Genomic DNA, 14746 nt, shown 5'->3' on the forward strand with positions numbered 1-14746 from the left:
CCCCAATACATACGGTAGTTACCTTATAACTAGAGATGAGCGAACCTGGAGCATGCTCGAGTCGATCCGAACCCGAACTTTCGGCATATGATTAGCGGTGGCTGCTGAAGTTGGATAAAGCCCTAAGGCTATGTGGAAAACATGGATATAGTCATTGGCTGTATCCATGTTTTCCAGACAACCTTAGAGCTTTATCCAACTTCAGCAGCCCCAGCTAATCAAATGCCGAAAGTTCGGGTTCGGATCGACTCGAACCCGGTTCGCTCATCTCTACCTATAACCTTATAAAGATATCATCAATGATACCATTACATAATACCACCAGACCATGACCACTATCACTACAGACCGTAAAAGAGAGTGCAGTTACATCCAGTGACTCACAGGAGGAGTCTTCTCTGATCAGAGTCTTTCACCTTTTCTTTGGCTCCATCCAGCGCGGGCCACCATGAAGTCTCCCCCGGCTGTGAATCTTCTCGCCAGAATCTGCCAGAGAAACATTTTAGGCTCCAAAACATACAGTAACAAGGTCCCCTATACCCCTATACAGTAGTTACCCCCCTATGTACCCCTATATAGTAGTTACCCCCCTCTGTGCCCCTATTTAGTAGTTACACCCCTCTGTGCTCCCACTTATTAGGTATGCTCTGTGCCCCAATATAGTAGTAAGGTCCCTATATAATAAAGGCACCTCTGTGCAGCCCCAATGTTAGTATAGACCCGTGTGCTGCCCCCAGTAGTATAGATCCCCTGTGTGCTGCCCCCAGTAGTATAGATCCCCTGTGTGCTGCGCCCAGTAGTATAGAAAGCTGTGTACTGCCCCCAGTAGTATATAGACCCCTGTGTGCTGCCCCCAGTACTATAGACCACTAGGTGCTGCCCCCAGTAGTATATAGACCCCTTGAGTGCTGCCCCTAGTACTTTAGACCACTAGGTGCTGCCCACAGTAGTATATAGCCCCCTCTGTGCTCCCCCAGTTATATATCCCCCAGTAGTATATATCCCCCCCTGTGCACCCCCTAGTAGTATATATATATCCCCTGTGCTCCCCCCAGTAGTATATACTTCCCCTGTGCACCCCCAGTAGTATATATATCCCCTGTGCGCCCCCAGTATGCTTTCCCAATTATATATACCCCCTGTGCACCCCCCCAGTTATATATATATATATATATATATATATATATATCCCCTGTGCGCCCCCAGTAGTATATAGCCCCTCTCTGCGCGCCCCCAGTTATACATATCCCCTGTGCACCCCCCAGTACTATATAGCCCCCCCTCTGCACTCCCCCAGTTATATAAACGCCCCCTGTGCACCCCCCCAGTTATATATACCCCCCATGCACCTCCCCAGTAGTATATAGCCCCCCTGTGCACTCCCTAAGTTCTAAATACCCCGATGCACCCCCCGTAGTATATAGCCCCCCTTGTGCGCTTACCGAGTTATATATACCCCTGTGCCACTCCCTAGTTATATACAGTATACCCCCTATGTGCTCCCAGTTATATATATACCCCGTGTGCCCCCCCCAATTATATATACCCCCCTGAGCGTGCCACCCCCCCCCCAGTAGTATATAGGGCACCCCTAGTAGTATAGACCCCCACTGTGTGCTGCCCCCGTTATATAGCCCCCCTTTGTGCTCCCCCTCCCTGGCCTCCCATATAGCAAATAACAAAAAAACAAACGCGTATACTGACCTGGGTTCGCGCGTTCCTCTTCTCTTCACCTCATCCTGGTGGCCGCAGGCAGTGCTTTGCCTGCGGTCACAAGAGGCCGCCGTCCCCTCTCGCGATGCCGGCGCTGAGTGACGTCACTCAGCGCCGATACCACTGCGGGAGAGCGGCTTCTTGTGCCCGCAGGTAAAGCACTGCCTGCGGCCACAAGGATGACTGGCAGGAAGGAGCCAATGGCTCCCGACCTGTCAGTGACGCTGCTGCTGCCCGTACCTATGAGCGCTCGTTACGCTCATAACTAACCCATCCCGATGGCACCCCCCTGGCAGGCTGGTGGCCGGAGCCCTGTGCGACCGCACTGGTCGCACAGAGCAAAGGCCGGCCCTGCTCAGAGTGGGCCCCTTTAACCAGTGGGCCCGCTGCACGTGCACCATGTGCCCTCTGGTTAAAGCGGCCCTTCTTGTATCCTTGTGTTTGCTGGTTAGCAGTCCCTACAACAAGTCCTGCACATGGAGATAGAATCTATCACTCATGCTCAGCCATGACTGGATGCCTGGCCAATCCGGTATAAACATCATAGGACCATGGGAATTTGGGTGATGAAATATTCTGCAACACAGACTTTGGAAAGTAAGCTGTATATGAGAACTAGTATAAATTTAACAAAGGAAGGCAATGATCTAAAAACAGAATTGTGGAACTACGCCTTTAAATAATAGGTAATGTTATACTAACAGATTCCCTGTAAGTTTTATAAGCAGATGGGAGAATGTCATCAATCTAACTGGCGGAGTGATTTACCTGGAAGTGCAGTGATAAAATCCCTTTGCAGCATTGGCTTAAGGTAGGTATTAATATGTCCATGTTGGTAGTGGCACATTCGAGAGATCAGGTGCTCAACAAACTCCACCTGATCGCACTCCGACCACTGCTCAAAGTACTTGACACAAAGCTCTTTTTCTTTCTCGTAGTTTGCGGACAGCTTCCTCTGCTTGGGCACAATCATGCTGGAAGTGCCATTGGCAAGTTTAGTCTGCGGAAAAAGAAATAAATATCAAAAATAAATAATTAAAGTAAAATAAAAGCAATCGTACATGACACACAACTCGGGCACACATAAATCCAGGAAATACATCTGTTACACAACAGGAGAAAAAAAGATTCAGACGTATAAATTGGCTGACAGGGAGTATCCATTTGCCTCTGTCAGCCAGAAAACAGCCGAACATCCTTGCAAGGAACTAGGAAAGGACATTACCACCCATGCTGGAAGTGCACATAAAATACCAGAGACTGTTAAATGTGAACCCAGAGTGACACTTTAATGTACTCAAATGAATTTCATGTTCTTCCACAGAGAAGCTTGCAAACAATTTAGTACAGGGCTATGAATGTGTTTCGGTGGGAGGCTGGTACGCATGAAGACAAAAGGTCAGGATGGAGCAAAAACAACGCATGGGTCCCAAAACTTGGCTGTTTTTATAGTTACCTACTGAAGCTAGCAAGATAACAGCCACATCCAGATAGAGCAGGAATGTGTTTCTTAGTTAACTATTTCAGGTCCTCTTAGGTAAAAAAAAAAAAAAAAAATGAAAAGACCGTTGAGCGATAGGAATCACACTTAGGATATGTTCCCAAGCTGGTTTTTAGCCATTTGACATCTTTTAGAGGCCAAATAATGGCAACTATTTGATAATGACGGTAATATTTGTATAATAACAGACGTTATTATTAAGTAGAGGTTATTTGGCCTCTAAAAGACATCCGTCAAATGGCCAAAATAAGAGAGAGTTCTTCATCCCACTAGTCAGCAGGTAAATGGATATATGGGTATATATAAACCAATGGCTACATAGGGCTAGTCATAATTCGGGAATATTTTTTTTACTGCAATAGACCTCTCCATTGGTAAGATATAAGCTTTTAGGATAATATGATGTTTAAGTGGCCATGGGGTGTTCTGCAGCATGGCAAGTGCCCAAACAGGGAGCACATGTCCTCTTAATCACTGCCCCCCATGCCAGCTTGCCCCCATTCACCCTGTTTGACTGACAGTCACTTAATAGACAGGCATGGGATGGACATACCTGGTCTATCCTCTGCTTGGCAATGCCCCATGGGCAAAAAAGCTTATATCTCAAAGATGAAGAGGACAAATTGAAATAAAACAGATCTACTGAACTACTGAATAAGAGCTACTGAAGACTCAGCTGCTGGTATAATGTAATTATGGTCAACAAAATCTCCTAAAATATCTTTCAAATCCCTTAGAACATCCATATTTATTGGGGGTCTTGAATAAAAATAACTACAAATAAGAATTTCTGTATGCATCATAAAGAAGTTGCACATAACGTTTAGGTAGATTAGTGTACATTAACAACCTTACTTATCCAATCATAGTGATACCGTGTTTTCTAGAAAATAATAGTAAAAGAGAACAAAGACAGTGCTCCATGTGCAGGTCCAGATGCAATGGGATGTATAGAATTCCAGTGGCGGAGTGCCCCGGGTCCCCTCTCACCTGACTTATGCTGCGTTTACATGGAACGATTATTGTGCGAATTCGCACGATAACGATCGAATTCAAACAATAATCGTACGTGTAAACGCAGCGAACGATCAAACGACGAGCGAGAAATCGTTCATTTTGATCTTTTAACAAGTTCTCAAATTGTCGTTGATCGCAGATCGTTCCGTGTGAACAGTCGTTCGACGATTTAACCAATGTGTGAGATAGGCTTAAAGCGAAACGAATTTTCGTGCGATATACCATACCGTCGTTATGAACAAAAAAACGTCACTCAGACATCGTTAATCGTACGATCGGGCGAATTATCGTTCCGTGTAAACGTAGCATAAGTTGTGCAAGATCGAGGCACAACTCTCCATGTGTATACTTAAGGGAACCTTCCGGCAAACCCACGCCAGGGCCGTAACAAGATGCTGTCCACTCCCAAAACCAGCAGGATGAACAGGCGCAGCTACTCCCAACCGATAAAGTATAAAAAACTTTATTAAAATAATAAAAACATATATAAAAGGCTCAGCATTACGCGTTTCTTGACCGGACTTGCCTCTTCCTCAGATGCTATACATGTTTTTATTATTTTAATAAAGTAGTTTTTTATACTTCATCTGTTGGGAGTAGCTGCACCTGTTCATCTAGCTGGTATTGGGAGAGGAGGACTGCATCTCCCTCAAAATAAGACATTTGCTCTCAAACATGCGCTAGGTCTTATTTTCAGGGGATGTCTTATTTTTCCATGAATAAGAATTCACAAAAGAAATATGAGTAGTGCTCAATCAGAAGTTTGCTATGGGGCCCAGCCATTTCTAGTTACACCCCTGTTCAGGGGGCTGCCTTATTAAGCTATCCTGTAAATCCTCCACTATGCCTTATTTTCATGGAAAAGAGGGTATTGCGCAGATCAATTCCATAAGAAATCTATGAACATCATCACATATTTTGTATGGAAAGAACTAGAAGGTCCAAAGAAAACATGAATGGGAGGAAAATGTGTAAACAGTATACAGAAGGATGTAGTGGCACATGACACATGCTCTAGCAATGGGTGAAAGTCACAGTACAAAGACTCATACAGTATGTTATGACAAAATAAAACTTCAGGCATGTCTCTATGATGCATGACATTTTTTTATATGAAAACTTTATTTAAAAATTTTAAATATGGCTATTGGGTGCCATATATAAACACATCGGGGGAGATTTATCAAAAATGGTGTAAAGTGAAACTGGCTCAGTTGCCCCTAGCAACCAATCAGATTCCCCCTTTCATTTTGCAAAGAATCTGAAGAATGAAAGGTGGAATCTGATTGGTTGCTAGCGGCAACTGAGCCAGTTTCACTTTACACCATGTTTGATAAATCTCCCTCATCATCTTTTCACCCCAATCCCATATTTTAAAAAATAAATAAAAATTGCTCAAAACAACTAATATTGACTTCTGTCTTTGCCAGTAGTGTACCAGTTTGACAGGTAAAAAGATGCCATAATGTATTATTTGTTCGCTGAGAGGAGTAGGCACCATTTAACTGGTAAAGCAGGTCAGTGAGTTCGATGGCTGTGGGAAATGCTTCAGAGAGTTTTAGTGATGATACCAATCTAGGATGTTAATGACAGTAGTGTTAGAGAATAGATTTTACGATCTAACTTTCAATTACAGATACAGTAGCTGGTGCAGCAAATTAAAGCTTACAGTATACACACACCGTGTAGACACTAATCACAATATGAGTAATAGCTTCTCTGAGATGGCTCCAAAAATACCTTAGAAGTATTTATGCCTTATCCGGTCTTCAAAAGTTTAAAACCAAAGTGGTTCCTGATGGCAGAAAAGGTGCGTATTGTTCTAGTACGATGAGGCATATCATCTGCATTATCTAGGGCACTTTTATGCATGGTTGCTCTACTTTCCGAGCCAGCAGTAGGTTCCACTAATGTCTTCCACAGGGAGACCAGAAATGTGCTGGCTTAAGAGCCTGCCCAAGAGAATCATCTGGTCAATAAAACATCTATCTTGGTACTCTTCGTCTACTAAAAAAGTCGATCCTGCTATACTGGGTCACCTGGAATTACCACAAAACATATGTGTAAAACCAGTAGGGTGTTCAACCTGATTTATTCTTCTGGACCTCCGAGTGTTACATGCTTAACATAGTAAGGGTTCAAGGCAAACTAGAGCCCATTCTTTTTCTAAGCATACCCATTGCCTAAGGTGACTTTTCAGGATAAGCGGTCGTGTGGGTGTACATGAGGAGTAGCACTATAGGTGGCCATCATATATTGGTATATGGCAATTTTCAACTATTTTCCCCTCTGCAGAATCCATGTAATTTTCAGTTGTCCCATAGATAGTGGGAGCTTCATAAAGTCACCCACAAAGAAGAGGTCATTCTACTCTACTATGTCTCTATACACACCCTAAAAAGAAGCAGCAACATGCAACTGTCCTATCCTGTGACTCAAGCTCTGGGTGAGAACTTTTAGTTACAATAAGCTTCTGTCTAGTCTTTTTGCAGTCTCTGTGAACATAGAAACAAAGAAAAAAAAGCAGCGCTCCATAGCACAGGTCAAAAGGCAGAGTAGGTGTGAGCACAACAATAGAGGCTCTCACCTGTGGAGGTTGTGCAAAGGGAGGCACAACACTCAAAACAGCTTGCATAAGAACCGCAGCCTCTCCCCACGTAGATCCGACCAGGATCGTATGCGATACAAACAAAACACCTCCTCTCCGTGTAGGGGAGTTTTTGGGGCGCAGGTCCAAGGAATATACAGTGATAGGGAAAATATTTTATTTTAAAATTCCATAAAAAAGCGACAACGCGTTTCCAAACCGGACTGGTTTCTTTTTCAAGTGTCAATCATGATAAAAATAGGTTCAGGTCTTATAAAGCGATCAACGATTTCTCGTTCGGTCGTTAATCGTTAACTGCATTTCAACCAAACGATTATTGTTTAGATTTGAACGATTTAACAATAATCTGAACGATAATCGTCCGGTAAAATAGGGCCCTTACCCTCCCTCCCATCACCCTCCATGCCTCTCCCGTCTTACTTCGCTTATATGGGCAGCATACAACCTTATCTCCCCTCGCCACATTGATTCATGCAAAGTTTGCTAAAATTAAGATGACCCCTTGAAGCCCCTATTACACGGGCAATGGAGAGGAGCAAACTAGCACTGTCATCGCTCGCTTGCTCCTCGTTCCCCTATTACATGCGTCGGCAGTGAGCGGGTAAGAGTCAGGGGGCGCAGGGAGCTGCCCGGGTGATCGTTGGATTGTCTGGGCAGCACATAGAAGATAGCAACATGTTGAAAGACAATGATAGACAACACCGTTCATGTCGGCTGATCGTTGCCTTTTATTACACGAGGCGATTATCGGCCAAATACAGACGATAATCGTTTCTATAATAGGGCCTTAAGTGCAGATCTTAAAGGGAATCTCTCGGATGCAAGCTACTGATCGGATACACTTTACCTTTCATACATCTGTGTTCCTAGAACAAAAACTAAAAGAGGCTTTACCAAGCGCCTGAAGTGTAGCAAGCTGTAGTATCTCCATGCTCCCCACTCCAATACCTGACCCTGATTGGGACTCAGCTTCCAGGTGTCAATCACAAAGGGAGGGAAGGGACTGGGGACATTTCAGCTTGTAGCTTTTCAGGAGCTTGGAAAAGTCTCTGACTCTCTTTAACAGAGAATGAAGCACCATGCATACGCCCTTGCCATTTTTTTTATTTATTTCCAGACCCATAGGGTTCTATAAGACATGCACACTCTTCATTTTTTTTCCTGAAGGGTGACCATTTCAATAAATAGGGACAGAAAATATTGAATCAGCCCTATTTTTGTCTAGAATTCTGGCATGGATGACCCCATAAAAGTCTATGGGTGCATCCGGAATTCTGGACAGCCTTGGGATAAGCATTTAGAAACTCGCCGGAATTCCAGATGCATTGCTAGACCCCCAGGCATGAGCTTCAGGGCAAGTGCCGGGCCCTATGCTTCAGGGAGGGCCCACTCAGGAACTGGGTGGTGATATGGAGTGCATACAGTTAAATGTGGCCCTGTGTTGGACAGAGCAAGGAGCCATTGGCTCCCCATTCTGTCAATCACTCTTGTGGTAAGAGGCATTATTATACCTCTGGCTACAAGAGGTCGCTCTCTCCCGCAGCATTACGGCACACTAATGATGTCACTCATGATGTCACGCACAGAGCGGGAAGGGAGAGGAGAAGAGAAGCCAGAAGTTATCAAGATGCAGTAAGCAAGTTTTTATTCTTTTTTTTTTTTCTTTTTCTTCTTCTTAGATTTTGTTGTCAGGAAACACTGATGATTTTATGAAAATTCCTGATCAGTATTCCCTGACCATTAAACTGACAAGGATGTGTGCACGAGGCCTAAAAGTATTTTTCTACATTCAAGAAGCACAGACAGATATATGAAAGGTGCCATGTGTCTCCTTGAACTAACAGCCTTCAGTGTCAGCGATTTGGAACATGAATTACAGCTAAGAGGATCTTTTTAGGCGAAATCAAACTAAATGTTTTGTTCTGCTTTATGTTTAATCTCCAATTGAAATATTTTTTCTGTGTGAAAGGTAAAAAAAAAAAAGGTGTCGAAACAAATGTCTGACGTACAATATTTTAACCTCTTTCCACATCAGTCAGTACATCTACGTCCTGATGGGGGGGGACCCAGCTCTGAACCGCCACGATCCTGGGTGCTATCTGTAACTCGGGACCGTGGCTATTAGCGGGCACGGTCCAATCGCCGCACCCGCTAATTATACATTAGTATAATACAAAAGTACAAAGATTAAAGAATATCGTAACAAAAAATCCCCTCCTCTAATAAAAGTCACCCCCATTTCCCATTTTATAAATAAAAATAAACAAACATATTTTCTATCGCCGCATGCATAATCATCCACACTATTAAATTATCACACTCTTGATCTTGCATGGTAAATGGTGTAATCGCAAAAACCCGCCAAAGTGCAAAATTGTGCATTTTTTGTCACATCAAATCCAGAAAAATGTTAATAAAAAGTAATAAAAAGGTTGCATATACACAATCAAAGAACCGATCATGGTGCAAAAATTGACACCTCACAACCCCATAGACCAATGGATAAAAGCGTTATAAGGCTGGAAATAGAGCAATTTTAAACACATTTAGGTTTTAATTTTTTTAAAGCAGTCAGATTGCATATTGTTGTAATCGTACTGATCTGAGGAACATATATCACATGTCAGTTTTACTATAGAACGAATGGCGTAAACACAACCCCCCCCCCCCCAAAATGAAAACAATTTCTTTTTTTTTTTCCAATTTCCCTGCACATATAATTTTTTTCTGGCTTCACAGCATACTTTATGGAAAAATTAAGTCCCTCACTGTAAAGTACAATTAGTGGCGCAAAAAGTAAGGGCTCATTTGGGTCTGTAGGTAAAGAAAATGCAAGCGCTATGACCATTTAAATACGAGGAGGAAAAAGCAAAAACAAAAATTAGCCTGATCCTGAAGGGGTTAAAGTTTTTCTCAGGGTCTATGGTTAAACATGTTCCATCCAAATAACACGGATTTGTGAAAAGCTGGTACTAGTACATCCAGATATTTCCTCAAAAGAACAACCTTGAGGTGTCTTACCGCCAAACAGTGCGAATACATGAAGTAACGCGGCATGGCGAAACATAGGATGGATGGTAAATATTTACACTATTGCTACTAAGGACACACAGAAGGTCTAGAAGGGCAACTGTCTCCAGGCTCTGCTCCATTATGTATATGGATAACCTACGGTGTCATGAGAGTACTACGGGCATGGGATAATCACCTACTATTCTATAGGTTATTATGTCACAGATAATGATGTATATTCATCACTGTGCTCATTTTATGCTGCGTACAAGAAAAAAATAGAACATTGAGGTTGATGATAAAACAGTCAATGTCAAAATGGTGACCATACTGGATAGCAATAAATGGATAAACCAGCCCTTAAGATAGCCAATACTATTTAGGACATATATACGTCACATCTCTGGCCTTAAAAAGTTATTCTGCATTCTGCAGGCTACATCTAATCTATTTCATAACACACAAGCCCAGCAGATTACGATTTTGTGTCTTGTGAATAAAAACTATATTGGCGTACCACTGACCAAAGATAGTCCCCAGCAGAATATGTTCTGTCTGCTGACGTTTATGGTCACTCCATTGGTTTACAGTATTCTGACGTATACCTGTAGTGGAGGTCAGAAACGTGATGGACTGGTGATGGAACCAATACATCTACAGAAGATAATATACCCATGCAGATCACCAGAAAGGTGCAGCTATGCTTGCGAGCACACTTGTATGTTTGTGTCAGTAGCACTAGGACTATGGTTCCGTGGGGATGAAGGATCCTGGGTCAGGATAACAACGTCTCAGGCCATCTTCACATGGCCATATTGGTTTTGGGGTCAGCAAAGCCCCAGAGTTCTACATACTTTTTTTGATTGTAGGCTCTCTCTTTTCCACGGCTTCAAAGGGGTCCTGGTTCTCCAGGTGATGGTAGAGAGTTCTACAGGCAATATGCTATGGGAAATAACACTATAGAAATAAGCACTTCTCCAAAAATCTCTAGAATCGCCTATTTGCGGCTACCCTGTAAGCCAAGATCAGAAACATAAAAGAATATTGAATGGTAATAATAGCCAAACCACACAACCATCTTTTTTTTTTTTTTTTTGAGGGTGGTTTAAAGTCGATGGACTACCTTGCTTGTTGCCCGGCGTCACATTTTCTGTAAAATTGGCCCTGAGGCCTATGTAAATCCTATAGGTAGACTGCATTTTCTATGGTTGTATGTAAATGTAGAAAAGCCATACTATCATGTAAAATATTCATTTATATGAGTTCAAATTTAGAATACACAATATTCTGTTCGCTCACCTCTAGTGACATTTATCGTTTTAAACAGTTCTTGTGGCCCGTGTGATGATGAGGTGTGGGAATCAGACTGTCCTATTTACATGTACGCATGTAGAACACATCTGGTTTTAATCATTTTGCTTATGGCACAACCCCTTTAAGGCTTGGTTCACACTGTTGTTTTTTTAAATTAACACCTTTATAATGAGATGATGAGAAGTTTGATTATTTCATGGTTTTTATTTATGATAATCAGTGTCCATTGATTAGTTTATTGGGTGGGCCTGACCACTTTAAGTGCCCCCAACCTTCCAGACGTCCCTTATTCCAGCCTCATGCTTAATGTGGGGGGGCAGGGCCTGATATAATAGAGGGTTGAGGTTGGGATTGGTGCCGCCTTTATTTATCACATTTTAACACCACAGAATTTTGCTGATCACATTTAGAATTTCACATCAATAAATGGTACCAGTTTCCACCCAGTTCCTTTACTATAATAAACCATCTCTTTAGACTACAGATGTTGAACTCAGGCCCTCCAGCAGTTACAAAACTACAATTCTCATCATGCCTGGACATCCAAAGCTAAAGTTTTGGCTGTCCAGGCATGATGGGAATTGTAGTTTTGCAACAGCTGTAGGACCAGAGTTTGCCACTACTGCTTTAGACCATTACATGTCAATCTAGTAACAACATAACAGAAGTGTCCATGAAACCTCCTTCTTCATTACCTGTTGACCTTCACGTCTTCCTACTTCCCACCACCTTTCTGCATGGCGTCACAAATATCATCGGTCGTGGTGTATCAGCATTCAATAAACCTACTGCTACGTGAAGTGACTAACAATAACGTGGTTTCCTTCCAACAATCCAATTTCCGACTCTACATAGAGACGCCACAGATGCCATGTGTTCTGGGGCATTACCCATCTCTCTGGAAGGGAATAGGTTGTGCCAGGCCTGGTACAGTGAAAGGGGAAACATCATAATGTTTAATTATAAGAAATTATTGAGATCCGCACAAACATCAGCCGGGTACCTCCGCACTGCAGAGAGCTCTAAACTTGTTACCGTTAATGGTCTAAATTTCACTGTGCTAATCATTTCAGGACATAAGCCTTTCTTGATAACCTAATGAATTATTCTAACATCCTTCAGCAGAAAAAAACCCTCCATGACAGCACTAATTACAAGACGTTTTCCCAGTGGTTATGTAAAATATGACAGAGCAGCAGTACCGGGAATTGGAGAAAACTGCTTCTAATTTCCACAGAGAAACTGACAAACACCTCTCTTTCATCTCTCCGAGCTCTCAAGTAAGATTTAACTTTCTCATTTAGTTAATTACCGTATGAGGCTCATCATTCCCAGGATCAGAGCGGCACGGAGCCTTTATCGTGTTAACTTGTGAACTTGATAGATGGCTGCTGCTAAAACTTAATAACTTCACCCCCCGGCAAATTGTAAGATAAATATAATAGAAGGAACTGACAGTAAAATCCTGCCAGAAATCAGCAATGTGTTTATGTTTTTTTTTGTAGACGGCAAAAAAAAACCAAAAAAATGACAGAGCTGATTACTGGCGGCCTGTCACCTAGATTTAATGGACTCCAGGCGATTGGTTTCTGGCTGACTCCAAAAACTTAAGTTTCTTTTCTCAAAAAGTTGTTAAACTGAAGGCAAGCCCATGAAAAGTCACAATGACAACCGGTGATTGAGTTATTATAAGCTACGTTATGGCTCAGTACAACCTCTGAAGCTATAATAGGGCACCCAAAGGCAACTAGAGGGGCTGTACTCTATCTTTGTATACCTATACAGAGATATACCTATAATTATATAAGGCAGGCCGATATTACTGATGACCGAGATCGTTTACTGTCTCTCTTTGTTTATTTTTGTCTCTTTTTTGTCATTAAAGCTACCGGTTGTAGCTTTTTAGGGTATATCCACAAGCCATATTCTGGGATATTTAGTTTTCGCACTCCTAGGAAATGGTTATTCCAAGCCTAATGGTCTTAGACGTTTATATGCATAGTCTATGCATGGAATTCTCCAATTGTTAAGTTAAGTGCCTACTGATTGTACGATTTCTACTTTCCTTTCTAAGTTGTTCTTTTATCAGTGTCTTATGTGTAAAAAGTGGGGAAACTTCGGTTTTTCCCCAAAAACTTTTAATAAAAATTATCTGATTTTAAAAAAATAATTATATAAGGCAATACATTTATTTGGAAAAATATTCCCATAATACACAGTCACATAGATGACTATACCCCATGGACTGCCACAGAGTCTCTTGCCGATTGCTAAGATGTGTACACGAGACCTGATACTAGCACAATAACTGTCAGTCGGGTCGCAGCTTGTTTTCTGACTTCTAGTTTGCAAAATAATAGGCATCTGCCAATAAAAGTAAATCTTATAGTAATACAAAAAAGCTGTATGCAAACAAAGGGAACAGGTGACCATACAGTATGTAACAGCCACCAAAGCTTAGAGAGATGGGTGACCCAGACTTGCCCATATAAGACAGCTGCTGGCCCAAGACTTTCTTTCCAGCCTCTCATAATTATACATGCTTATATTATCTGAGGGTAATAAAAAATCCCACATTTTTAATCATCAGTATCAGATACCTGCACGATGGTACATGGGGCAGTATGGCTTGATCAATTCATACACAAAATTCTTATGTGTTTTTTATTTAGCCTAGGGGCACTAGTATCAGCCATAGGTGTGAGGTGCAGCGCTCTTTTTCTTCCCTGAACCGCATTTTGTTTCTCTCTTTTCTCCGTGTTTTGCACTTCTCCTGGTGAGACCCACATGACTGCAATTAGCAGGAGACACCTGAGTGCTCCTGTCTTTTCCCATTCTGTCTGCGGCAGCTATGGTGAGCGCAATACCTCATCCAGACTTGTGCTGTTTGGGGGCGACCTTCTCCGCCGGCGGTGCTGGCCGGGTTCTGGTGTGGTGTTTTTGGGTCTGGTCCTGTGGCATGGGTGTCGCAGGGCCGTTCCATGGCCTCCCTTCCCTGACTGTGCACGCCTGCGGGGTTGGTGGCCACTGACTGGCACGGTGTGGACTTCGTGTAGGGACCCATGTGTATCAGATACCGGCACGAGGTACATGGGGCAGTATGGCTTGATCAATTCATACACAAAATTCTTATGTGTTTTTTATTTAGCCTAGGGGCACTAGTGTCAGCCATAGGTGTGAGGTGCAGTGCTCTTTTTCTTCCCTCAACCACATTTTTAATCATATTCTTCTATGGTATTTTTTGCATAAGTTTGGGTTGACACTGTGGGGCAGGCATGTGCCACGTGGCCGGGCAAAAATGCTAATTTATAAGAAACACATAAAATCCTATGTTCTGTACTTGCCTTGAAACAGGTGAACTTCACTGAGTTTTGTTGCACTGCACACTACTGTCTCCCAGCCACAAGGTGTGAACCCAGCTTGATGTTATTAAGGCAGCCCTTCCAACGCTGAACACCCAAGCATAGACAGTGCCTAAGGCTATGTTCACATGAGGCGTTTTTTCTTTTAGTGTTAATTATGCATTTTCGTCACAATTTTGATGCTATTTTGCCATGAACTGCACAACCGCTGTAAAATAA

The 14746-nt window shown here is 42.5% G+C and overlaps 1 protein-coding gene across 2 annotated transcripts in view; it reads right to left on the minus strand.

Moving 5' to 3' along the window:
- The window catches only part of BTRC (beta-transducin repeat containing E3 ubiquitin protein ligase), a 183258-nt gene that overhangs the window by 49240 nt on the left and 119272 nt on the right, over positions 1–14746 (minus strand). For both annotated transcript variants that reach the window (XM_069980182.1, XM_069980183.1), the window contains one exon: positions 2482–2713. In XM_069980182.1, coding sequence (XP_069836283.1) covers positions 2482–2713 — 232 coding nt within the window. The remainder of the gene's footprint in view (positions 1–2481; positions 2714–14746) is intronic.

The sequence above is a fragment of the Dendropsophus ebraccatus genome, chromosome 8 (assembly GCF_027789765.1).
Source record: "Dendropsophus ebraccatus isolate aDenEbr1 chromosome 8, aDenEbr1.pat, whole genome shotgun sequence".
NCBI lineage: Eukaryota > Metazoa > Chordata > Amphibia > Anura > Hylidae > Dendropsophus > Dendropsophus ebraccatus.